Here is a 26,644-nt window from a genome sequence, read left to right on the forward strand (position 1 = left end):
AACTCGCTCATCCATGTCTTTATGGACCTTGCTTTGTGCACTGGTCCAAATCATTTGGTGGAGGGAGGATTATGGTGTGGGGTTGTTTTTCAGGGGTTGGGCTTGGCCCCTTAGTTCCAGTGAAGGGAACTCTTAAGACATCAGCATACCAAGACATTTTGGACAAATTCATGCTCCCAACTTTGTGGGAACAGTTTGGGGATGGCCCCTTCCTGTTCCAAAATGACTGCTCACCAGTGCACAAAGCAAGGTCCATAAAGACATGGATGAGCGAGTTTGGGGTGGAGGAGCTTGACTGGCCCACACAGAGTCCTGACCTCATCCCGATAGAACACCTTTGGGATGAATTAGAGTGGAGACTGCGAGCCAGGCCTTCTCGTCCACATCTTTGCCTGACCTCACAAACGCGCTTCTGGAAGAATGGTCAAACATTCCCATAGACACACTCCTAAACCTTGTGGACGGCCTTCCCAGAGGAGTTGAAGCTGTTATAGCTGCAAAGGGTGGGCCAACTCAATATTGAACCCTACGGACCCATGTCCCACCTCAAATTGGGAAAATTTGAGGCGCAGTCCACTTAAATGAAAAAATAAATAAATAAATGTAAAATAAAAAATAAATTAAAAAAGTCATTTTTTTAAATATTTATTACATTGTGACAATATACTATACCGTGTTCTGACTAATTATTTCTTTTACAATTTTTTATACATTGTTTTAAGGAAGTCGCTTATTATAGTTACAGCAGTATTTTTTATATTTTATATTCTATATTTTATTGCCTGGCTTTACTTTCTACCTCCAGTCCTTCGGGTGTGCCAAGCCGACTTTCCTGACTTTATTCCGTCACGTCGGTGTAGATCACTAGACCCCCCCATACATTAGATCACTAGACCCCCCAATACATTAGATCACTAGACCCCCCCATACATTAGATCACTAGACCCCCCCATACATTAGATCACTAGACCCCCCCCGTGACCTGTGCTCCATGCAGTATGACCTGTGCCCAATGCAGCGTGACCTGTGCCCCATACAGCGTGACCTGTGCCCCATACAGCCTGGTCTGCCTGTGCACCATACAGCCCCACCTATGCAGAGGAAGAGGCAAGCCACCCGGATCAGCAGAGAGCGGGATTGCCCCCTGTAATAGCTTTCATTTGAATTCCCCGTCTTCCCGGGGCTCATCGTCACATAGCCCCACCTCTTGGCCCGACGCCTTTGATGATGTCACATGTCCCGCATTGGATCGGCGTTCTGTCTATCAAAGGGCCGGGCCAAAAGGTGGAGCTATGTGACGTGAGCCCCGGGAACACTGGAAGTTCTAATGAAAGCTCTTACATCGGGCAATTCAGCTCTCTGCTGATCCGGACAGCTCGCCTCTTCCTTTCCTCTCTCTTCCCCTGGCTGGGAGACTGTGCCGGCGGTGCTCTCATCCTCACTGGGCTCCACTCGGCTGCGGGCCCCATAGCGCCCGCATGGGTCGCTATGGTGGTAGTTACGCCCCTGCATCAGATCACTAGACCCCCCCATACATTAGATCACTAGACCCCCCCATACATTATATCACCAGACCCCCCCATACATTAGATCACTAGACCCCCCATACATTAGATCACTAGACCCCCCCCATACATTATATCACTAGTCCCCCCCATATATTAGATCACTAGACCCCCCCCATACATTAGATCACTAGACCCCCCCATACATTAGATCACTAGACCCCCATACATTAGATCACTAGACCCCCCCATACATTAGATCACTAGACCCCCCCATACATTAGATCACTAGACCCCCCCCATACATTAAATCACTAGACCCCCCTATACATTAGATCACTAGACCCCCATACATTAGATCACTAGACCCCCCCCCCATACATTAGATCACTAGACCCCCATACATTAGATCACTAGACCCCCGCATACATTAGATCACTAGACCCCCATACATTAGATCACTAGACTCCCCCATACATTAGATCACTAGACCCCCCCCATACATTAAATCACTAGACCCCCCTATACATTAGATCACTAGACCCCCCCCATACATTAGATCACTAGACCCCCATACATTAGATCACTAGACCCCCCCATACATTAGATCACTAGACCCCCATACATTAGATCACTAGACCCCCCCCATACATTAGATTACTAGACCCCCATACATTAGATCACTAGACCCCCCCATACATTAGATCACTAGACCCCCATACATTAGATCACTAGACCCCCCCATACATTAGATCACTAGATCCCCCCATACATTAGATCACTAGACCCCCCCCATACATTAGATCACTAGACCCCCCCCATACATTAGATCACTAGACCCCCCCCATACATTAGATCACTAGACCCCCATACATTAGATCACTAGACCCCCATACATTAGATCACTAGATCCCCCCCATACATTAGATCACTAGACCCCCCCCATACATTAGATCACTAGACCCCCATACATTAGATCACTAGACCCCCCCATACATTAGATCACTAGACCCCCATACATTAGATCACTAGACCCCCGCATACATTAGATCACTAGACCCCCATACATTAGATCACTAGACTCCCCCATACATTAGATCACTAGACCCCCCCCATACATTAAATCACTAGACCCCCCTATACATTAGATCACTAGACCCCCCCCATACATTAGATCACTAGACCCCCATACATTAGATCACTAGACCCCCCCATACATTAGATCACTAGACCCCCATACATTAGATCACTAGACCCCCCCCCCATACATTAGATTACTAGACCCCCATACATTAGATCACTAGACCCCCCCCATACATTAGATCACTAGACCCCCATACATTAGATCACTAGACCCCCCCATACATTAGATCACTAGATCCCCCCATACATTAGATCACTAGACCCCCCCCATACATTAGATCACTAGACCCCCCCCATACATTAGATCACTAGACCCCCATACATTAGATCACTAGATCCCCCCCATACATTAGATCACTAGACCCCCCCCATACATTAGATCACTAGACCCCCCCCATACATTAGATCACTAGATCCCCCCATACATTAGATCACTAGACCCCCCATACATTAGATCACTAGACCCCCATACATTAGATCACTAGACCCCCCCATACATTAGATCACTAGACCCCCCCATACATTAGATCACTAGATCCCCCCATACATTAGATCACTAGACCCCCCATACATTAGATCACTAGACCCCCATACATTAGATCACTAGACCCCCCATACATTAGATCACTAGACCCCCCATACATTAGATCACTAGACCCCCCCATACATTAGATCACTAGACCCCCCCATACATTAGATCACTAGACCCCCCATACATTAGATCACTAGACCCCCCATACATTAGATCACTAGACCCCCGCATACATTAGAAGGCCGGGCGGACGGCTGCGATGGGTTAATTGCCGTGTTAATAGATATTAGAGCTGTTTATTGGGAATAAAATGTCTGGCAGCAAAGACACATCGAACAATCACACGCTCGATCTGCGTCCATTTACCATCCAGCAAAGAGACAGAGCAGCCAAGAATAAATGGTGAAATGACATTATTGTAATGTGTGTGTGGGGGGAGGGGAGGGGGCAGTAAATCACTCAGATCATTAGTGGGGGGGCGGGGGGGGGGGGGGGGGGGGGTTGTGTGTCTAGGAGGGAAAATTATGGTCTGTTCCAAACAACGTTCATTATGAGTTATTGTTGTAAAAGATGATCTGAAGGTAATTTCTGGATCAGATATTTCACATTTTGTTATGCCGTGTATTCCTCACCATATTCCATGGACAGATCGGAAGGTGCGCCCCCTAGTGGCTGGATCTATGGTCAATAGCGTTATCGGCAATCTACCCCAAAGTGGACCCATCATATGATATACTTTATATGTGTCACTGTGTGTTGCTTCCAGGTATTTAGTATCTCCTGACAACGCCTTCAATCAGCTTCACGTTCAAGAAGGATGGCGCCATCTTTGTACAGTCATCATCCAGGGTCACCATGCTGCCGCAATCCTCCTGTGTTCACAAATGTCTGATACAGATCAGCCCCTGCTGCAGAATATCACTTGCTGCAAAGTTACAAACCAGAGGCGTGGATTGAAGCTTGTGGGCCCCTGGTACAAAAGTTTACCCAGCCCCCCCCCCCCCACTATCATCCACCGCACACCAATATACTCCCCCACCCAAGTGCATAAGTTTTCCCCCCATGTGCACGAGTCCCCCACAAGTCTGTACAAGTCCCCCCCAAATATGCACAAGCCCCCCCCCCCCCCCTAGTCTGCACCAGCCCCCTCCCTCAGTGTCCCCCCAGTCTGCACAAGCTTCCCCCCCAGTCTGCACAACCCCCCCCCCCCAGTATGTACAACTCCCCCCCAATCTGCACAAGCCCCCCCCCCAGCCTGTATAAGTCTAAATTCACAGAGCCCACCTCAGAATAACATCTGTCTCTCTCACAGGGATGTCAGATTCCCTTTTCTTCCCGGGTCCCCTGGAACATGGGCAGGGTTGCAATTGCGGCCCCTGCGACCCCTATTGCTACGCCCATGTTACAATCCGATCACTGGGGGGTAGAGGAGACTGAGGAAATGCTTCTTCCTTGTGCCTTGGGTTAGGTTGTGCAGTTGTGCAGGGAGTCGAAGTATGACTGCAATAGGCTACAGAGTTGGACCAACTGCACTCAGTAAGTGACATGTTGACAGGTGTCTACTCCAGGACAAGGTCCTTTAGCACGCAAGGTGAAAAGGCTTCCTCCTCCCCCCCCCTCCCCCATAAGATGCGAATTAGGCCACCAGTATAGGTTGTAGGTCCTGCTAAAGTGCCTAAGGCAGCCGCCTCTTCTGCCTACCCCTTGGCTTGTCCCTGATGGGCATTCTAGATGGACACTGTCTTCCATTTTACTGCATTCAGCTGCATTCGTCTAGAAAATGAATGGTTTGTCAAGACAAGGCTGCGTTTGGCTTGATTTGCCTGCAGTTAAAATGCACATAATAGGAAAAACTGTGTCCGAAGAAACGCATCGCAATGCAAAGCAGGTCAAGCGCAACCTCTGAACAGCCACGTGTACTCTTCAGTTAAAGTCAGAAGGATTTTGTTGACTTGTGTTTGAGGTACAAACATTAACAAACTTGGTCAGGAGCGCTCTCTTTCTTCCTTTGCTAAACAGGTCTGTGTGAGGACACTTGTGTTGAGGGGTGTGGCTGTTACTCAGCTCTGCAGTGTGAGAATAGTTGTGCTGAAGGTTGTGGCTGGTACTCAGTTCTGCAGTGTGAGGACAGTTGTGCTGAGGGGTGTGGTTTTTACTCACCTCTGCAGTGTGAGGACAGTTGTGTTGAAGAGTGCGGCTGTTACTCAGCTCTGCAGGGTGAGGACAGTTGTGCTGAGGGGTGTAGCTGTTACTCAGTTCTGCTAGTATAGACTACTGCAATGTGAGGGCAAGGAACAGCATATTGATGCCACGCATTGCACCAACACATTTTACTTGTATTGTCAGGCACACTCTCTATCTTCCTTCTCTACATAGGTCTGTGTGAGGACACTTTTGCTAAGGGGTGTGGCTGTTACTCAGCTCTGCAGTGTGAGGGCAGGAAACAGCATGTTAACTGAGAGAGAAATGTACTTTCTTAGCAAAAATTTGGCATAAAATCACAACATGCCAGGGCCCATTCACACTACTGCTTTGTGGTAATACAAATATGTGTTATCGCACGCTGCACCGTAACGCACAACACATGCATTGGTGTGATGCAGTGCTATTCATCTTGCTGATAGATGTGTTTTGTGGCTATCACTCTGCTGTGCACTGAGCTGAGCTGAGTAACAGCCACCCCCTTCAGAACAATTATCCTCACCCTGCAGAGCTGAGTAACAGCCACACCCTTCATAACAACTGTCCTCACCTTGCAGAGCTGAGTAACAGCCACACCCTTCAGAACAATTATCCTCACCCGGCAGAGCTGAGTAACAGCCACACCCTTCATAACAATTGTCCTCACCTTGCAGAGCTGAGTAACAGCCACACCCTTCAGAACAGTTATCCTCACCCCGCAGAGCTGAGTAACAGCCACACCCTTCATAACAATTGTCCTCACCCTGCAGAGCTGAGTAACAGCCACACCCTTGAGAACAATTATCCTCACCCTGCAGAGCTGAGTAACAACCACACCCTTCATAACAATTGTCCTCACCTTGCAGAGCTGAGTAACAGCCACACCCTTCAACACAACTGTCCTCACACAGACCTGTGTAGCAGAAGAAGAAAGAGTGCATGCCCGACAATGCAAATTACATGTGTTTGTGCAATGCCTGGCACTCCATGTGGTGGACATGTGTTGCATGCACCATTTTACAGCAGCGAAATGCGTGTTAGTGTGTTTCTGTGTGTTGCGTGTCAGTGTGACGTCTGTTCAAAGTGCATTGGGTTGCCATGGCACCTCATTGCACCAACATTTGAAGCATGCACTGCGGTAAAGCATGCAGTATTGTAACTGGGCCCCTAGGAGATTAAAAAGGTGTGAGATTAGGAATGAACTCCACATTCTTTGATCTGTGATGATATGTACATACATTAAAGAAGGTTATTTTTGGTGGGTAAGGCTCTGTTCACGCCATGCAGGTGCGGTGGAGCACACGTTTCCGCAATTTTTCCACCTGTGTCACATGTCGAGCAGCCCATTCATTTCAATGGGCTACTCTAGGTTCAAGAACGCGCAAGAGAAGCTCCTGAGGTCGGGTACACACCTAGCATTTCGCGAACGCACGATTTTGCTTGTGTTTTCTCGATATACGCTTAGGGAGGCCCTTTCATTTCAATGGGCTTCTCTATGCAAGACAAACATAGGAAAGTAGCTCATGTAGCTTTTTGGGTGCAAAAACGCTTGACAAATATGTCACAACGCGTGTTTAAAAAAACGCATGTTTTGAAGCATTAGTCGAGTGTTTTTGCGCGTGTATAAACAGGCGCCTGCTTGCTGCATTTGGGGTGCAGTTAACAATGAACGGCACCGCAAATGCGATATGTACATTTCCATTGGTGTGTGTACCTGGGCACCCCCTAAGGCGTGCCCAGGGCGCAGTGCCGATTCCCCCTGCTTTCCATCTCCCCCCCTGCAGTGCTGCCAGCTTCCATCCTCTCCTCTCAGGAGCGAGGAAGGGGCTGCGTTTCTGTGTGCACAGGGAAAGTGTGCAATTTTTTTCAACTTCCTGCCACGCACAAGTGTGAACGTATCCTGTATTCAGAGGTCCAAACCGAGCGGATTATCTTTGTAACGGGAAGAGGAAATATTATACAGATCATTCTTCATTGATTTCTTGCCGACATACAGTATATATATATATATATATTGCATTCTACATAATGAGAACCGACCATTTCTAGAACTAATTGCGCAGAGATTAATGAGCCACTTATGAAGTCAGGAGGTCACTATGAATATGGATAATTGGGTTACCCTCCTAAAGGGGCACTGACACCGCCTGCCTAAGACTGACCAATAATCGTGATTTAATTAGTCGCTGATTGCCTTTCATTATGATACTCAAGGGTGTCGTCCTTTTCGAAACAGCTGCGAGCATTACAGCGCCGCAGCGGAGTCACTGCAATTTTGCATGGCCGTTAAATAACAGGGAGTGCAGATGTTCACGCACCGATTAATGCAGAACTTCAGCTGGGCCCATAACAGACTTAAATGGTAATTCCACTTTCGTGGGAAAAAAAGCGGATAAAAAATGTATTATATTTATATATACAGTATCTCACAAAAGTGAGTACTCCCCTCACATTTTTGTAAATCTTTTCTTCTATCTTTTCATGTGACAACACCGAAGAAATGACACTTGTCTACAATGTAAAGTAGTGAGTGTACAGCTTGTATAACAGTGTAAATTTGCTGTCCCCTCAAAATAACTCAACACACAGCCATTAATGTCTAAACCGCTGGCAACAAAAGTGAGTACACCCCTAAGTGAAAATGTCCAAATTGGGCCCAAAGTGTCAATATTTTGTGTGGCCACCATTATTTTCCAGCACTGCCTTAACCCTTTCGGGCATGGAGGTCACCAGAGCTTCACAGGTTGTCACTGGAGTCCTCTTCCACTCCTCCATGACGAGATGGTGGATGTTAGAGACCTTGTGCTCCTCCACCTTCTGTTTGAGGATGTCCCACAGATGATCAATAGTGTTTAGGTCTGGAGACATGCTTGGCCAGTCCACCATCTTTTCCTTTAGCTTCTTTAGCAAGGCAGTGGTCGTCTTGGGGGTATATTTGGGGTGGTGATCATGTTGGAATACTGCCCTGCGGCCCAGTCTCTGAAGGGAGGGGATCATGCTCTGCTTCAGTATGTCACAGTACATGTTGGCATTCATGGTTCCCTCAATGATCTGTAGCTCCCCAGTGCCGGCAGCACTCATGCAGCCCCAGACCATGACACTCCCACCACCATGCTTGACTGTAGACAAGACACACTTGTCTTTGTACTCCTCACCTGGATGCCCCCACACACGCTTGACACCATCTGAACCAAATAAGTTTATCTTGGTCTCATCAGACCACAGGACATGGTTCCAGTAATCCATCTCCTTAGTCTGCTTGTCTTCAGGAAACTGTTTGTGGGCTTTCTTGTGCATCATCTTTAGAAGAGGCTTCCTTCTGTGACCACAGCCATGCAGATCAGTTTGATGCCGTGTGCGGTGTATGGTCTGAGCACTGACAGGCTGACCCCCCACCCCTTCAACCTCGGCAGCAATGCTGGCAGCCCTCATACATCTATTTCCCAAAGACAACCTCTGGATATGACGCTGAGCACGTGACCTCAACTTCTTTGGTGGACCATGGCGAGGCCTGTTCTGAGTGGAACCTGTCCTGTTATACCGCTATATGGTCTTGGCCATCGTGCTGCAGCTCAGTTTCAGGGTCTTGGCAATCTTCTTATAGCCTAGGTCATCTTTATGTAGAGCAACAATTCTTTTTTTTCAGATCCTCAGAGAGTTCTTTGCCATGAGGTGCCATGTTGAACTTCCAGTGACCAGTATGAGAGAGTGAGAGCGATAACACCAAATTAACACACCTGCTCCCCATTCACACCTGAGACCTTGTAACACTAACGAGTCACATGACACCAGGGAGGGAAAATGGCTGATTGGGCCCAATTTGGACATTTTCACTTTGGGGTGTACTGACTTTTGTTGCAAGCGGTTTAGACATTAATGGCTGTGTGTTGAGTTATTTTGAGGGGACAGCAAATTTACACTGTTATACAAGCTGTACACTCACTACTTTACATTGTAGCAAAGTGTCATTTCTTCAGTGTTGTCACATGAAAAGATAGAAGAAAAGATTTACAGAAATGTGAGGGGTGTACTCACTTTTGTGAGATACTGTATATCTATATATACACCGTATATACCAGTGATGGTGAACCTTGGCACCCCAGATGGTTTGGAACTACTTTTCCCATGATGCTCAACTACACTACAGAGTGCATGAGCATCATGGGAAATGTAGTTCCAAAACATCTGGGGGTGCCAAGGTTTGCCATCACTTGTATATAGTATATATACAGATATATCTATATCTAGATAGATAGATAGATAGATAGATAGATAGATAGATAGATAGATAGATAGATAGATAGATAGATAGATAGATAGATAGATAGATAGATAGGTGTGTGCAGCCTATTACATTAGGGTGTGCACCCTTAAGCTCAAACACACATGCGTGTGTGGGTGTCTACATATATATGACCCCGGGACATTGATCTCCCTGCCGGCACAGTGAAAGAGAAGAGCATAAACACTTCTCTTATGGCAGAGCCGGTAAGAGGGAAATCTTTCCCCTGTTTCTGCTGCTACACAGAACGATAACACTAATGTACACAGGGTGATTAGGGTGTGCTTGGGCACACCCGGCACACCCTGTGCGCACGCCTATGATAGATAGATAGATAGATAGATAGATAGATAGATAGATAGATAGATAGATAGATAGATAGATAGATAGATAGATAGATCTATATATATATATATATATATATATATATATATATATATATATATATATATATATATGTATCCTATATCCAGATATTGGAGTGCTGCAGTCCTTGACTTACATACTTTATAAACACGAAGTGCAGGTGACTAATTTACAACACCATAACGTCACCTTAAGCATACTACAAAAGTCGCTCTCCTCTGGGCCCCGTACAATCGTACTCGGCACCCTACAAAGAGCGCCAGTTTTAGCGCCCTTACCTGCCTCTCCTCGAAGAGCTTTTCTCCAACCTGACACCTTGGATCTCAAGAGCTTCTCTTCCATCTCTTATAGCTGTTCTTTTCTGAAGTTGAGCTTCAATATATTTTATGGGCTTTTTTTTTTTTCTCTTTATTCCAATATAATTAAAAAAAAAAATTCAGTAAAAAAAATAAGAGTTTTTCAAAACGTGTCAGTGATGCCAAGTGGCTGTAGCTTTTCTGTGACCCCACCAATGACTATAAACCTCCTTTTTTCTTTTTTTTATCGTCAGACGACAAGAGTGGTAGCCGAGGTCACCTGTACTAAAGTATCACACAATAACGCCTTTTTGCTTCTTAAGGACACTACAGAAGTCGCTCTCCTATAGGACCCCATACACAGAGGGCCATTTTAGCGCCTCACCTGCTTCTCCTCGAAGAGCTTTCTCCAACCTGACACCTTGGATCTCAAGAGCCCGCTGCTTCTCCTCCGTCTCTTGTAGCTGGCGCTGTATTGTCTGAAGAAAAAGAATCGCTTGTTACAATGCTAGAATTCACTCGGCAATGGCATGTATGCGGTTCTTGACGGATTCCTGGAACCCCATACAATTGGGGACTCTCCGGTCATTCTGTTTTATTTCTAGCGGCCCTCAATCTCAGGTTAGAAAAACACGATAAATGGCTTTTCTATTTATCCCCCGCTCTGCTTTTCTAAAGGGCCTTCAGAATTATACGTTTCCTTTTCAATATATAGATTTGTAAAAGATCAGAGATGAGGTATAAAGAGATTCATTTAAAAGGGAATCTTTTATGTATTACCGGTACGGAACACATTCCTGAACCATTGTGGTAACTTTGACCTTAAAGATACTTGGGGTCATTGTTATAACAAAGATTAGGGATGAGGCACAAACAGGTTTACTTTGAAGGGAAGTTATTATATGTTTTCTCTGTGAATACATTTTTTTTTTATTTATTGTTGTAACGTTGACCTTGAAGTCGTTTTTCATGTACTTTCATTTTATCCTTGCTGTTCCATATTAACACGTTTCCGAGATGGCTTTCCTAAAACTCCTTCTAGTGGCCTTCTGCATGTTAGGCAACTCTGTCACCAACTTGCATGTGCAAAAGCCCAAAATATCAAATATTTTAAATGCTCCAGGATTTTTCCTTTCCATAACCAAAGTGCATGTGCAGTGTGCCTTGGAACTTGCTATCAAATTTGACTTCATAACCTTTTAGAAAGGTGAAGAGGAATTCTAGAGAGCAGGCAGTTTGGTTATTGAATTCAAGCAGAGATTCCAATCTTATGTTTGAACTATGACTCAGGTGTCCCTATCACAGTGCCTCCCTTCATCCGTTGTACCCATCAGAGTGCCCCTTACATCAAGTGTCCCCATCAGAGTGCCCCTTACATCAGGTGTCCCCATCAGAGTGCCCCTTACATCAGGTGTCCCCATCAGAGTGCCCCTTACATCAGGTGTCCCCATCAGAGTGCCCCTTACATCAGGTGTCCCCATCAGAGTGCCCCTTACATCAGGTGTCCCCATCAGAGTGCCCCTTACATCAGGTGTACCCATCAGAGTTCCCCCTTCATCCCTTCATCTGTTGTACCCATCAGAGTGCCCCCTTACATCAGGTGTCTCCACCAGAGTGCCCCTTACATCAGGTGTCCCTATCAGAGTGCCCCTTACATCAGGTGTCCCCATCAGAGTGCCCCTTACATCAAGTGTCCCCATCAGAGTGCCCCTTACATCAGGTGTCCCCATCAGAGTGCCCCCTTACATCAGGGGTCCCCATCAGAGTGCCCCCTTACATCAGGTGTCCCCATCAGAGTGCCCCTTACATCAGGTGTCCCCATCAGAGTGCCCCCTTACATCAGGTGTCCCCATCAGAGCGCCCCCTTACATCAGGTGTCCCCATCAGAGTGCCCCCTTACATCAGGTGTCCCCATCAGAGCGCCCCCTTACATCAGGTGTCCCCATCAGAGTGCCCCTTACATCAGGTGTCCCCATCACATCAGGCGTGCCCATCACATCAGGTGTGCCCATCACATCAGGTGTGCCCATCCGAGTGCCCCCTTACATCAGGTGTCCCCATCACATCAGGTGTCCCCACCAGAGAGCACCCTTACATCAGGTGTCCCTATCAGAGTGCCCCCTTACATCAAGTGTCCCTATCAGAGTGCCTCTCACATCAGGTGTCCCCTCCAGAGTGCCCCTGACATCAGGTCTCCCCATCAGAGTGCCCTTTACATCAGGTGTCCCCATCAGAGTGCCCCTTGCATCAGGTGTCCCCATCAAAGTGCTCCTTACATCAGGTGCCCCTATCAGAGTGCCCCTTACATCAGGTGTCCTCATCAGAGTGCCCCTTACATCAGGTGCCCCTATCAGAGTGCCCCTTACATCAGGTGTCCCCACCAGAGAGCCCCATTACATCAGGTCTCCCCATCAGAGTGCCCCCTTACATCAGGTGTCCCCGACAGAGTACCCCTTACATCAGGTGTCCCCATCAGAGTGCCCCTTACATCAGGTGTCCCCATCAGAGTGCCCCCTTACATCAGGTGTCCCCATCAAAGTGCTCCTTACATCAGGTGTCCCCATCAGAGTGCTCCTTACATCAGGTGCCCCTATCAGAGTGCCCCTTACATCAGGTGTCCCCATCAGAGTGCCCCCTTACATCAGGTGTCCCCATCAGAGTGCCCCTTACATCAGGTGTCCCTATCAGAGTGCCCCCTTACATCAGGTGTCCCCATCAGAGTGCCCCTTACATCAGGTGCCCCTATCAGAGTGCCCCTTACATCAGGTGTCCCTATCAGAGGACCTCTGTAGAGGAAGGATGTGTGTGTGTGTGTGGGGGGGGGGTGCACATAGAACTGACTGGACTGCGCTCTGCCTCTTAGTGATGCTTTCTATAGAGAGTCGCTTGACGCTCCAAGTGTCATTTGGACCATCCAAGATGGCGGCACCCAGCGGTAGTCTCAGGGCTTTCGGATGTTCACACCAGGGAGAATTTTACAGATAAATAAATCATAATAATAAAATGCAGACATGATCACATGGGGGGGACTTTGTTGCAATGAATGGTCTGGAGACACGGTGCGATGCTCCATGCCATAGACGTGCATTCTGCCAGCTTGGGTCGTACGGCGCTCTCTGGCTGAACTATGGCAGACTAGAGGAAGTCATTTCATTTGTTAATCTTGAAGCTTTTCTGATCACAGCTCTGCCCCCCCCCCCCACCATTCCCTGTGCCAGTTTCAGGTATTTCATGTTATTCACACTGCGCCTCCTGGACCGGCTTAGTGCCTGTTTGTGCCAAGCAGACACAGCTTATTCCTTCGACTAGAGACCCGGCAAAAATAACCTTCGCATTTCTTCTAGCCTACCGTGAAATGACTGAGACATGCAAAGACCTCCATTAACAGTGCGGGTCGGATTATTACCACCTTGTGCCAGCTGGAAATGAGAATCCAAAAACAAAAATTTTTTTTTTTTTCAAGAAGTTTAAAATAATAATCCCCATAAACCGGTAAAGATCAGTGCCCATCGTGATAATAGGTGAAAATATCCAGTGAGTGGCAAGAAAAATGAAATGGGGCGGCCGCACTCCCAAATAATGACTTTATTGACAAAACTTAGTCTAGACACCAACAGAGGCACAGCTACAGATGATAGCTGACGCGTTTCGCACCGTTAGTGGCGCTTAGTCATAGCGCATCACGCACATCAATCGAATGTCTAGCGATATTGGTAGAATGGTTCTTTTCAATATCATACAGATGGTCATGGAGATGGTCTCTCAGCTGTCGAGTAGTCCGTCCCACGTATTGGATATTACATGAACTACAGGTGATGACATAAACCAGGAATTTCGTGTTACAATTAATGAATGAAAGAATCTTGAATATTTTGACGGTGGTGGCAGAACAAAGGGGCAAGAAGCACACGTTTTACTTCCGCATCTAAAAGTGCCTTTGAACTGCAGCCAATGAGAGCCTGAACTGGTGCCGGTGTATAAACTAGGGGATTTTACCCCCCCCCAGTGTAGGAGCCTGGCGAGATACCGTTTTGATTGGAAGAGCTGTCTTTTCAGGCTTATTTACACAGAAAGAAAGGGACATGTTTATTCCAGATTGCCCGATCATACCAGTGTTCCATCATCTTCCCAAAATTCATAATTGGCTAGATCCCCTGTTTGATAGACCCATCGTTGCTGGTATTGGATCACTGGGCGAATGTCTGGGCCAATGGGTAGACAATCAATTACAGCCCCTGGTGAACGATTTACCAGGATTCCTCAGGGACACTAAGTGGTCCTACAGCTATAACTAAGCGCCACTAAGGGTGCGAAACGCGTCAGTTATCATCTGCACCTGTGCCTCTGTTGGTGTATGGACTAAGTTTGGTCAATAAAGGCATTAGATGGGAGTGCGGCCGTCCCATTTCATTTTTCTTGTTATTGCCTTTGCTCAGCCGGCACCCTTCGTCTCCTCCTGAACACAAGGATGGTGTGGACACGGGGCCATCACCTGGAGCGGTAATTTCTTTGAACTTTGTGTTTTGGACTATCCAGTGAGCGGCAGTTGTGTGGAGGAAAATGCCTTGTTGATGTCAGAGAATGGGCAGACTGGTTCCAGATGATAGAAAGGTAACAGTAACCCAAATAACCACTCGTTACACCCAAGGTATGCAGGATATCATCTCTGAATGCACAACGCATCTAACCTTAAAGCAGATGGGCTACAGCAGCAGAAGAGCACACCGGGTGCAACTCCTGTCAGCTAAGAACAGGAAACTGAGGCTACAATTCGCACAGGATCACCAAAATTGGATAATAGAAGATTAGAAAAACGTTGTCTGGTCTGATGAGTCTGGATTTCAGCTGCGACATTCAGATGGTGGGGTCAGAATTTGGTGCATGGATCCATCCTGCTTTGTATCACCGGTTCAGGCTGATGGTGGTGGTGTAATGGTGTGGGGGATGGGCACACTTTGGGCACCTTAGTACCAATTGATCATGGTTTATACACCACGGCCTACCTGAGTATTGTTGGTGACCATGTCCATCCCTTTATGACTACAGTGTCCCCATCTTCTGATGGCTCCTTCCAGCAGGATAATGCACCATGTCACAAAGCTCCAATCATCTCACCACTGGACAATGAGGTCCCTGTCCTCCAATGGCCTCCACACTCACTACATCTCATCCAATAGAGAACCTTTGGAATGTGGTGGAAGATTGGCATCATGAATGTGCAGCCGACAAATCTGCAGCAACTGTGTGATGTTATCATGTCACTATGGAGCAAAATCTCTGAGGAACGTTTCCAACACCTTGTTGAATCTATGCCACCAAGAATGAAGGAAAAAGGGGGTCCAACCCAGTACTAGCCAGGTGGACCCAATAAAGTGGCCGGTGAGTGTATGTCCCTGCTTTATGCAGATTGGAGAGACTGCAAATAAGAGTTCATTTCAATCACCCCATCCTTGTCTCTATTCTCTCATCTCCTCATTTCTGAGTCCAGCACAGGAGCTGATATAGAAAAAGAACAACATACAGATCAACCAAAACTTTATGACCACCCACCTAATATTGTGTAGCTCCCCCTTTTTGCCACCAAAACAGCCCTGACCCGTTGAGGCATGGACTGCACTAGACCTCTGAAGGTACGTTGTGGTGTCTGGCACCAAGCCGTCAGTAGCAGATTCTTTAAGTCCATCAAGCTGTAAGGTACGACATCCTTGTTTTTCCCAGCACATCCCACAGATGCTCAACTAGATTAAGATCTGGAGAATCTGGAGGTCAAGTCAACACCTCAAACTTGTTGTGTTCCTCCAACCATTCGTGACCTTCTCAGACCAGGCCACTTTCTGCGATTGCTCCATGGTCCAGCTCTGATGCTCACATACCCATTGTAGGCGCTTTTGGCTGTGGACACGGGTCAGCATTGACACCCTAGTTTTTGGCTGTGCAGCCCCATACATAACAACCTGTGATGCTCTGTGTGTTCTGACACCTTTCTATGGGAACCTGTATTACCCTTTTTAGCAATTTGAGCTACAGTAGGTCTTCTATTGGATCAGAATACATGGGCCAGCCTTCAAACCCCATGTGCATCAATGAGCCTTGGCAGCCCATGATCCTGTTGCCGGTTTGCCGATTTTCCTTCCTTGGACCACTTCTGGTAGGTCCTGACCACTGCAGACCAGGAATATTCTACAAGAGCTGCAGTTTTGGCATTTTGACACAGTCATCTTGCCAACACCATTTAGCTCCTGTCAAAGTCGCTCAAATCCTTACGCTTGACCATTTTTCTGCTTTCAACACATCCATTTCAAGGACAACATGTTCACTTGCTGCCAAATATATCCCACCCAGACCTTCATATCACTAGAGGGACCACCAGCAGGGGGAAGGAGGTCCTGATTCCTCCATATAGATCTTTATATCACTAGAGGGGTTACCAGCAGGAGGAAGGTGGTCCAGATTCCTCTATATAGGTATTTATATCAGTAGAGGGACCACCAGCAGGGGGAAGGAGGTCCTGATTCCTCCATATAGATCTTTATATCACTAGAGGGGTCACCAGCAGGAGGAAGGAAGTCCTGATTCCTCTATATAGATATTTATATCACTAGAGGGACCACCAGCAGGAGGAAGGAGGTCCTGATTCCTCTATATAGATCTTTATATCAATAGAGGGACCACCAGCAGGAGGAAGGAGGTCCTGATTCCTCTATATAGATAGATCTTTATATCACTAGAGGGGTCACCAGCAGGAGGAAGGGGGTCCTGATTCCTCTATATAGATCTTTATATCAATAGAGGGACCACCAGCAGGAGGAAGGAGGTCCTGATTCCTCTATATAGATCTTTTTTTCACTAGAAGGGTCACCAGCAGATGGAAGGAGGTCCTGATTCCTCTATATAGTTTTTTTTTACTAGAAGGGTCACCAGCAGATGGAAGGAGGTCCTGATTTTTATATAAAGATATTTTTATCATTAGAGGGGTCACCAACAGGAGTGAGGAGGTCCTGATTCTTCTATATAGATCTTTAGTTAGACTCCCATTTAGAATACTGGGTCTAGTTCTGGAGACCTCACTTACAAAAAGATATCGATGAGTTTGAATGAGTCCCCAAGATGGCCAACTGAAATGGTGAAAGGTCTGAGGTATAAAACATATCAGGAGAGACTTCAGGAACTTAATATGTACAGTCTGGAGGAAAGAAGGGAAAGGATGGACATGACTGAAGCCTTTGAATACATGAAGAGGGTGAATAAGGTTCAGGAGGGAATTTCAATATGAAGCTCAGATTAAGAACATGGGGAAATGACTGCAAACTGGCAGGAGGAAAGTTCAAACTAACCTTAGAAAGTATTTTACCGAAAGAATAGTTGATGCTTGGAATAGGCTTCCAGCAGAGGCAGTGAGCCAGTCAACAGTTAATACATTTAAGCATGCTTGCGACAAACAGAGATTGGTGGGAAAAAAGTTAAAAAAGCAAAAACAAAAAAACAAAAGTAAAGTGGCAGATGCAATGGACCACTTAGTCATTTTGTGCCGTCACTCTTCTATGTCTCACCTGAGCCTTGTGCAGTCTCTTCAGCTCTTCCTGTTTGGCTCTCAGTCTGGCATCTCTCTCCATCCTCCTCTGCTGTTTAGAAGCTGGGGAGTTCTGCAAGAAGAAGGGAAGATGTGGTGGATGCATTAGTTTTCTTTTTTTTTTAGGCTTTTTTCCCCCTCTGTTTTCACCTGGTGATCTGCCAGTAATACACCCCTTGTATTAGAGCGCCCCCCTACTCTGGATGAAGGGTCACCTTTGGACAGCAGCATTGTCAGTCTGAGAGGAAGGGAGTGTTAGATGGACTAGCAGATTTAAATACACTAACAAATGGTTTGTCTCATCCCTGTAACTGATACACTCTACCGGAGAGACTTATTGGCTGAAACACCGAATGAAAATAGAAGAACGGAAGCCTAAAAAAAGAAAACTATTGCAGCCATCACATCTAAGAATTGGTAAGCTGCAATATAATAAATGTTGGCTTTTGGGTTTAATACCGTTTCAAACTTCAGCTTTAAAGGGTGGCTGTTGTGAGACAAAACATGGAGGCTGCCTCGTATAGTTGCCTGGCTGTCAATCTGGTCCTCAATACATTAAGTCCTAGTTATAAACAATTTGTTGTGCGATTATCTCAACATTCGCAGCTGTCACAAATAATCCCCTTTATGTGTCTAATATTTGTATTTCCTATGATCTTTAGCTCCATCTAGTGGCCATAATTCAGTATTTTCCTGATTGTGGTAATACAGAAAAAAAATTCCTCTTTATGGCCACTAGATGGAGCTGACGATTACAAAAAATAAACATATTAGACACATTATGAGGATTATTCGCGATGGGTGTCATATTTTTTATAACTAGACCCCTATAAGTCGCTGACCAGGAATTATGCTGCCTTCATGTAAAAAAAGTTTACATTAAAGCCCCGCTCCAGCGAAGACTTTGAATTTAATTTTCGGATAGAATTCTCGGATAGAGGTTCTTATTGCTGTCTGCGTCCCCCGAAACACCTTTTACTGCTCACTGGCAGTCAGGGATGGAGGGGCGGTGGGGGTGGGGTAAGAGTAAGTATAAAGTGGTCATGCGGCGCGGCTTTCATGAGTTACAGCTACTTTGCCCCCCCCCCCCCCGAGTGGGTCTTATAGAAATGCAGCTTCTAACCAGGTTCAGCAAGATTTTCACGGTGTCTCCAGGCAGGACAGAAGCTTATAGGAAAAGATTGCCGCTCCAAAAAGCTCCAGACCTTTAGCCCTACCTGCCCTACTATGAACTCGCAGGTGCTGGCTCTGCACAAACTTGGAAGAAAAAGAAAAGCCCTGAACCGCTGAAGGCATCTTTATTAGTGTAATAAAATCCAATACAGTCACTTCATGTGCGAAAGAAACAGGGAAAAGCAACTAACGCGTTTCACACCATATGGTGGTGCTTGATCATCGCTATGATTAAGCACCACCATATGGTGTGAAACGCGTTAGCTGTTTCTCCCTGTTTCGTTCGCATATGAAGTGACTGTGTTGGATTTTATTACACTAATAAAGATGCCTTCAGCAGTGTGCGGCCGTCCAGGACTTTTCTTTTTCTTCCAGGACAGAAGCTTCTTTCAAATGCTATTGTGCATTCCTATTGGTCAGTTGCCGAAAACTAGTACCGGGGGGGGGGGGGGGGGGTGGCGGGTTTAGGAAAGGGTTACCTTAAATGATGAGGAGCTTGCATACGGTAAATCTTCTTCGGAGGAACTTGAGTAATTCTCACTTTTTGCCACTCTGTTTTTCATTTCTGAAACAATAAAAAAAAATAAAAATGTAATTGTCAGTTTAGACGCGGAATGGATTTCGGAACACCTGGCACCGGCTGCCGTACATCTCCACCATCCTGGGCCCTAGGGGCTGTTTTATGCCTGGCTCCCGTCCAGGCCCCCGGGGGCCCCCCGTTCCTGACAATCCCGGCTCTGTGTGTATCTGAGACACGGCAGACAAGGCGCTGGCGCGGTTGTATCTGTAAACAGCAATTAGCCGGGGTGACAGCGCATAATTGCACTTAAGGGCTCCGTCTCCAATTAAAAATGGATGTTTCAAGGTTTGCGATGTATACGTATTTTTTTATTTTAATAAATGATGGCGGAACGCTCGCCAGCTCTTAGAAAAATTAGTCTTCCGAGTCTTTTTGCGTCTGGAACGCGGCCCGCTACGCGACATCTGTTCAGTGTCCTGGGCCTGTGGCGTCAGGGTGTCTAAAACACAAATACACTTTGTGAATAACATACTGGAAAGGACATGGGGGGCACTGTGGTCATACGCAGCCAATCAGAATTCAGCTAATGCAGCAAGACCTATGAAAGGTTATTTATGATTGGTGTAGGATGCACTGTATCTCTCTAGCTCATTATTTACCAAAAAAAAAAAAAATCTTACTTTAGGATGCTGCTCTTTTCTGCTCAGATCCTTCTCAGTTTTTTGATGAAGAGCCATTCTTCATTATAACTGTTCATGAAATCCTACAGTGCATGGCTTCAGCAACCATAAAGTGTGCGCGGGATTGGTGGCAGTTAAATCCCAACGCCAGAGGAAGGACGGGATAGAGCCACTGTTAGGTTTTTATTGCTGTCTGTTTCCTTGTTGGGCAAATTGTTCCAGTGACAGCGATCGTCAGGGTGTCCCCGGGACATGAAATAAGGCAGCGTGTACCCACCGAGCAAAAGCAAACCTGAAAAGGCATCTAATCCCTTCCCTGTCCAAGGGTTGGAGTATAAAAGACAAACAAAGATATACTAGACTAGAAAAATAGCAAAAGACAGATAGATAGACAGACAGAGAGACAGATAGATAGATAGATAGATAGATAGATAGATAGATAGATAGATAGATAGATAGATAGATAGATAGATAGATAGATAGATAGATAGATGAAAGAAAGAAAGAAAGAAAGAAAGAAAGAAAGAAAGAAAGAAAGAAAGAAAGAAAGAAAGAAAGAAAGAAAGAAAGAAAATCACAGAGAAAGAGATATATAGAGATAGAAAGATAGATAGAAAAGAAAGAAAGAAAGAAAAAGAAAGAAAGAAAGAAAGAAAGAAAGAAAGAAAGAAAGAAAGAAAGAAAGAAAGAAAGAAAGAAAGAAAGAAAGAAAGAAAGAAAGAAAGAAAGAAAATCACAGAGAAAGAGATATATAGAGATAGAAAGATAGATAGAAAAGAAAGAAAGAAAGAAAAAGAAAGAAAGAAAGAAAGAAAGAAAGAAAGAAAGAAAGAAAGAAAGAAAGAAAGAAAGAAAGAAAGAAAGAAAGAAAATCACAGAGAAAGAGATATATAGAGATAGAAAGAAAGAAAGAAAGAAAGAAAGAAAGAAAGAAAGAAAGAAAGAAAGAAAGAAAGAAAGAAAGAAAGAAAGTCACAGAGAAAGAGATATATAGAGATAGAAAGATAGATAGAAAAGAAAGAAAGAAAGAAAAAGAAAGAAAGAAAGAAAGAAAGAAAGAAAGAAAGAAAGAAAGAAAGAAAGAAAGAAAGAAAGAAAGAAAGAAAGAAAGAAAGAAAGAAAGAAAATCACAGAGAAAGAGATATATAGAGATAGAAAGATAGATAGAAAAGAAAGAAAGAAAGAAAAAGAAAGAAAGAAAGAAAGAAAGAAAGAAAGAAAGAAAGAAAGAAAGAAAGAAAGAAAGAAAGAAAGAAAGAAAGAAAGAAAATCACAGAGAAAGAGATATATAGAGATAGAAAGAAAGAAAGAAAGAAAGAAAGAAAGAAAGAAAGAAAGAAAGAAAGAAAGAAAAACAGAAAGAAAAACAGAAATAGAAAATATAAACAGAAGAAAGAAATAGAAAATATAAAAAGAAAGAAAGAAAGAAAAAGAAAGAAAGAAAAAAAAAGAAAGAAAGAAAGAAAGAAAGAAAGAAAGAAAGAAAGAAAGAAAGAAAGAAAAACAGAAATAGAAAATATAAACAGAAGAAAGAAATAGAAAATATAAAAAGAAAGAAAGAAAGAAAGAAAGAAAGAAAGAAAGAAAGAAAGAAAGAAAGAAAGAAAGAAAGAAAGAGAAAATACAGAAAGAAAGAAGAAAAATTTAGATAGATATATAGAAAGAAAGAAAGAAAAGATAGATAGATAGATAGATAGATAGATAGATAGATAGATAGATAGATAGATAGATAGATAGATAGATAGATAGATCGATAGATAGAAAGAAAAAAGAAATAGAAAATAAAAAAAGATAGGATAGATAGATGAAAGAAAGAATGAATATAAATAGAGATAGATAGATAGATAGATAGATAGATAGATAGATAGATAGATAGATAGATAGATAGATAGATAGATAGATAGATAGATAAATTGATTTATATATAAAATAAAGAAGGAAAGAAATAGAAAATATAAAGAAAATAGTTTAAATAGATAGATTGATGATAGATATAAATATAGAAGAGAAAGAAAGAAGGAATTAAATAATAGATAAATAATAAAGATATAGATAGATAGAAATAGATATAGTTATATAATAAAAAATAATAAATACATATTAGTTAGATAGATAGACAGACATAAAATAAATAGAGATAGATTGATGGAAATAGATATATAAAAGAAAGGAAGAGAAATTGATAGAAATAGATCCCGGTAACACTTGGTAATAAATAATAATGATCATTAACACAGTCAGTTACCATAGAAGCCATTTACAAATCGTTTTATCTCTTTTACCGCCGTGGAATATTCCGACATCTCGATGCCCTTTTACTTGCACATGTAAATAATAGTCTGTAGCGGCGAGGTCTGCGGGGCAAGGCCGCTGCACATTGTTTTAGAAGCACTTAGCTTAACAATGTCGGTTTGCAGAAAGGAGAAGTTATTAATTGTTTATCACAATATACAGACACAGACACCTCCTGACACCCATCATCCGCCGAGATAGGACTGGAGCGCTTACAAAGCGCACTAATGCCCCCATTAATGTGCCGCTTATGGAGGACTAGCGGAAATCAAGGGCACCGATAGGGAACACACGTGTAACTGGCCAGTACGGGCCAAGGTCCACAACGAGAACTCAATGTTTCCAAATGTTTTTTACAAGAAGCGCTGGTGATAAATACAAATCTCGTTGATTGAACAGCTTTGGCACAGAACACTTGAAATAGATTGATCACCTGGACGGGAGGAGGGCCAGTTGGGGGAGGTAGGCAGGAAATTTGATATTTACCTGATTAAAAAGAAAGCAGAAATATAACAAAATAAAAGCGAATAGCATTAAAATACAGAATAAAAAAGCAGCTTCTGTTGCAATATTCACTTTCAATCCTGAGTTCTTCTTCTGTCCTCATTCTGATGGCCAACAAAAGTCTTCTCTCATCCCGGACCAGCCCCCAACCTGTGACTGAACTGTGAAAGAAGAAGCAGCACAGTGATGAGCTCACCTCTCTGTCTCTCTGCTCTCTCCTCCTATCAGTATGCTCCTTGTCAGAGCACACAAACTGATTGGCTCATTGTGCTGCTTCTTCCTCTCACACTCCAGACCTGTCCCATTAAAAAAATTCCTTCACTTTCTGTCCCCTCCTGTCACAGAGACATAAGACGAATTGAGGAGAAATCCCCTTGTTGTCCCCAGGGATTAAAAAGGTTTAAGGGTCATACTTTTCGGTTTTATATAGAATGGGGGAAGGGCGGGTATTACACTTGCCTGGAAGTTACAGTTGTCACCAAAACAGGCGGTGAGGGAAAATTGCCCAATGGGGGACACCTGTTCTGGTAACAATCCTAACTTCCAGGCAATGTCACCCCCCCCCCATTCTATATAAAGCCCATGGAAAATATGGGGTACTGAAACTTGTTGCCGAAATACGGGCACACGCAATTTTAAGCCTCGACATGTTGAGTATCTATTTACTTGGCACAACCTCATCTTTTACATTTTAAGAAAATCGGGTAATATATTGCATATAGAATATATTATATAGATTGGAGCTATCACTATTTTATCCTCTAGGGCAGTGATGGAGAACCTTGACACCCCAGATGTTTTGGAACTACATTTCCCATGCTCAACTACTCTGCAGAGTGCATGGGCATCATGGGAAATGTAGTTCCAAAACATCTGGGGGTGCCAAGGTTCGCCATCACTGCTCTGATGTATCTGCTTTCGGAAAATATATCATGTATGGGGGTTTTAACAAATTTTCAGGCCAAAAATTATTTTTTTTTAAAAGTGTCCAAAAAAAATGCAAAAATGGCCCTGGCGCTGAAAGTCTACTTTCAATTTAAAATATATTCGGTATTTTTTAGTCTTAAAAATAATAAATGCATATGTCACAAAGCTGTACATTCCCTCTAACATTCACTCACCTGGGTGAGGAATAGAAAGCAGACTTGAAGCTGCCACTGAACTGGCCCGGGGTCTCTCCTCCGCTTCTTTTTCGTTTGCCTTCCTCCTAATGGCCCATGGAACATACCAAGAGTCATTGGAAAATGCACTTGAAGGATTTTCGGAGGGCCTGGTGATCGACCTCAAAGATGAAAAAATTGAGTCTTTCCTGTTCCGGAAAGGATTATCTGAAAAAGCGCTGGTTTGGTGGTTCTCTTTGAGGGTGAACCTCTCCAACATTTTCGGCATGTCCTCCACTTTAGAAGAAATGTTGGATCTCTGAGAAGAATTCCAAGACGGACCCTCTTTAGACGTTCTGAAATCACCTCGAGGTGTGGAAGAGCGGTAAGACAAAAAGTTCATTTCGGTATCATTAAGGTCGGTCTGGGTGTCTGAATTGCTAAAGCTACTTCTGAAAAACGTACTGGGAATATCAAAATAATTTGTCGGCAATGCCGGCTTGGGTTTAGCAGCTGGTTTTGGACTCTCAGAAGTAGAGCCGACCGAACGCAAGAAGGACCTTTTTATGGCGTTAGACAAGATGGAAAATGCCGACTTTGGCTTGCTCTCTGCCTCCCCTCCTGGGTTGTGGTTGACATAGGAGGGCTGCTCATGCACGTTTTTGGTTTGCCTGGGGTTGGCTGAATTCCAGTCTAGAAGGTTTGATTTTTCCTCATTGGAAAGGACTAACTTTTTTAACGTTGGGTTTGCCAGCTTGTTTAGCTCATGACCTTGCAGGTCTAGCTTGTTCCTTTCATCCTTTCGCTCTTCTTTTTTAAAAACATCACAGTGGTCGGTGAAATACTCCGAAGGGTTCTCCAATGGGTTGTTGGAATACTGATAAGTGGAATTTGGATACAAAGTCCTAGGTGCCCCATAGTCACTGTGTTTTGGGGCCACATGGTTGCTGGACAAAGCTTTGTAATGAGGAACATAAGACGGTATGTCTGGGTAATCCTCCTCGGGAGCTTTATAACTCTGGCCAGCAAGGTGAGGCTGGGTGAAATGTTCTGGAGTATTGTTGTTAAACACCTGTGTAAGAAAGACAGTTAAATACCAATATGAGCACAGCACTACGAGTATTAAAATGGCCTCCTACATCATTATACTCTACAAGGAGGAAAAGAAGGAGAAGATGGAGAAGGAAAATGAGAAGAAGGAGGAGGAGAAGGAGGAGGAGGAGAAGGAGAAGGAGAAGAAGGACAAGGAGAAGAAGGACAAGGACTAGGAGAAGAAGGACAAGGAAAAGGAGAAGGAGGAGGAGAAGAAGAAGGGTGAGAAGGAGGAGAAGAAAGAGAAGGAAAAGTAGAAGAATGAAAAGAGAAAAAGGCGAAGAAGGAGGAGAAGGAGAAGAAGGACAAGAAGGAGGAGAAGAAGAAGAAGAAAGCGAAGAAGACAAAAAAGGAGGAGAAGAAGGCAAAGTAGAAGAAGGAGAAGAAGAAGGGGAATTAGGAGAAGAGAGTGAAGCAGAAGAAGAAGAAAGAGTATGATGAGAGGGAGAAGGAGAAGAAGGACAAGATTGAGAAAGGGAAAAAGGAGGAGGAAAAGAGAAGAAAGAAAAAGAGAAGAATGAGGAGAAGAAAGAAAAGGAGATGGAGAAAGAGGAGAAGGAGAACGAAAAGGAGAAGGAGAAAGAAAGAGCAGGAGGAGAAGAAGGAGAAAAAGGAGCAGAAGGAGAAAAAGGAGAAGAAGAAGGAAAAGAAGGAGGAGAAGGAGAAGGAAAAGAAGGAGAGGAGGAGAAGGGGAGGGAGAAGGAGGAAAAGTAGTGGGAGAAGGAAAAGAAGAAGGAGAGGGAGAAGGAGAAGAAAGAGAAGGAAAAGTAGAAGAATGAAAAAAAGGAGGAGAAGAAGGAAGAGAAATAGGCAAAGAAGGAGAAAAAGGACAAGAAGAAGAAGAAGAAGAAAGCGAAGAAGGCGAAGGAGAAGGACAAGAAGAAGGGGAATTAGGAGGAGAGAGTGAAGCAGAAGGAGAAGAAAGAGAATGATGAGAGGGAGAAGGAGAACAAGGACAAGAAGGAGAAAAGGAAAAAGGAGGAGGAAAAGTAGAAGACAGAAAAGGAGAAGGAGGAGAAGAAGGAAAAGCAGTAGAAGTAGAAAGAGGAGAAGGAGAACGAAAAGGAGAAGGAGAAAGAAAGAGCAGGAGGAGAAGAAGGAGAAAAAGGAGCAGAAGGAGAAAAAGGAGAGGGAGAAGAAGGAGAAGAAGAAGGAAAAGAAGGAGGGGAGGGAGAAGGAGGAAAAGTAGAGGGAGAAGGAAAAGTAGAAGAATGAAAAAAAAGGAGGAGACGAAGGAAGAGAAAAAGGCGAAGAAGGAGGAGAAGGAGAAGAAGGACAAGAAGGAGGAACAGAAGGAGAAGAAGAAAGCGAAGAAGGCGAAGAATGAGGAGAAGAAGGCGAAGTAGGAGAAGAAGGACAAGAAGAAGGGGAATTATGAGGAGAGAGTGAAGCAGAAGCAGAAGAAAGA

The 26,644-nt window shown here is 44.4% G+C and overlaps 1 protein-coding gene across 5 annotated transcripts in view; it reads right to left on the bottom strand.

Moving 5' to 3' along the window:
* The window catches only part of MICAL2 (microtubule associated monooxygenase, calponin and LIM domain containing 2), a 320,593-nt gene that overhangs the window by 13,875 nt on the left and 280,074 nt on the right, over positions 1–26,644 (bottom strand). For all 5 annotated transcript variants that reach the window (XM_073604070.1, XM_073604065.1, XM_073604063.1 and 2 more), the window contains 4 exons: positions 24,166–25,216; positions 19,528–19,613; positions 17,856–17,948; positions 10,691–10,784 (listed from right to left, as the gene is read on the bottom strand). In XM_073604070.1, coding sequence (XP_073460171.1) covers positions 10,691–10,784; positions 17,856–17,948; positions 19,528–19,613; positions 24,166–25,216 — 1,324 coding nt within the window. The remainder of the gene's footprint in view (positions 1–10,690; positions 10,785–17,855; positions 17,949–19,527; positions 19,614–24,165; positions 25,217–26,644) is intronic.

This window comes from Aquarana catesbeiana, linkage group LG11, assembly GCF_042186555.1.
Source record: "Aquarana catesbeiana isolate 2022-GZ linkage group LG11, ASM4218655v1, whole genome shotgun sequence".
NCBI lineage: Eukaryota > Metazoa > Chordata > Amphibia > Anura > Ranidae > Aquarana > Aquarana catesbeiana.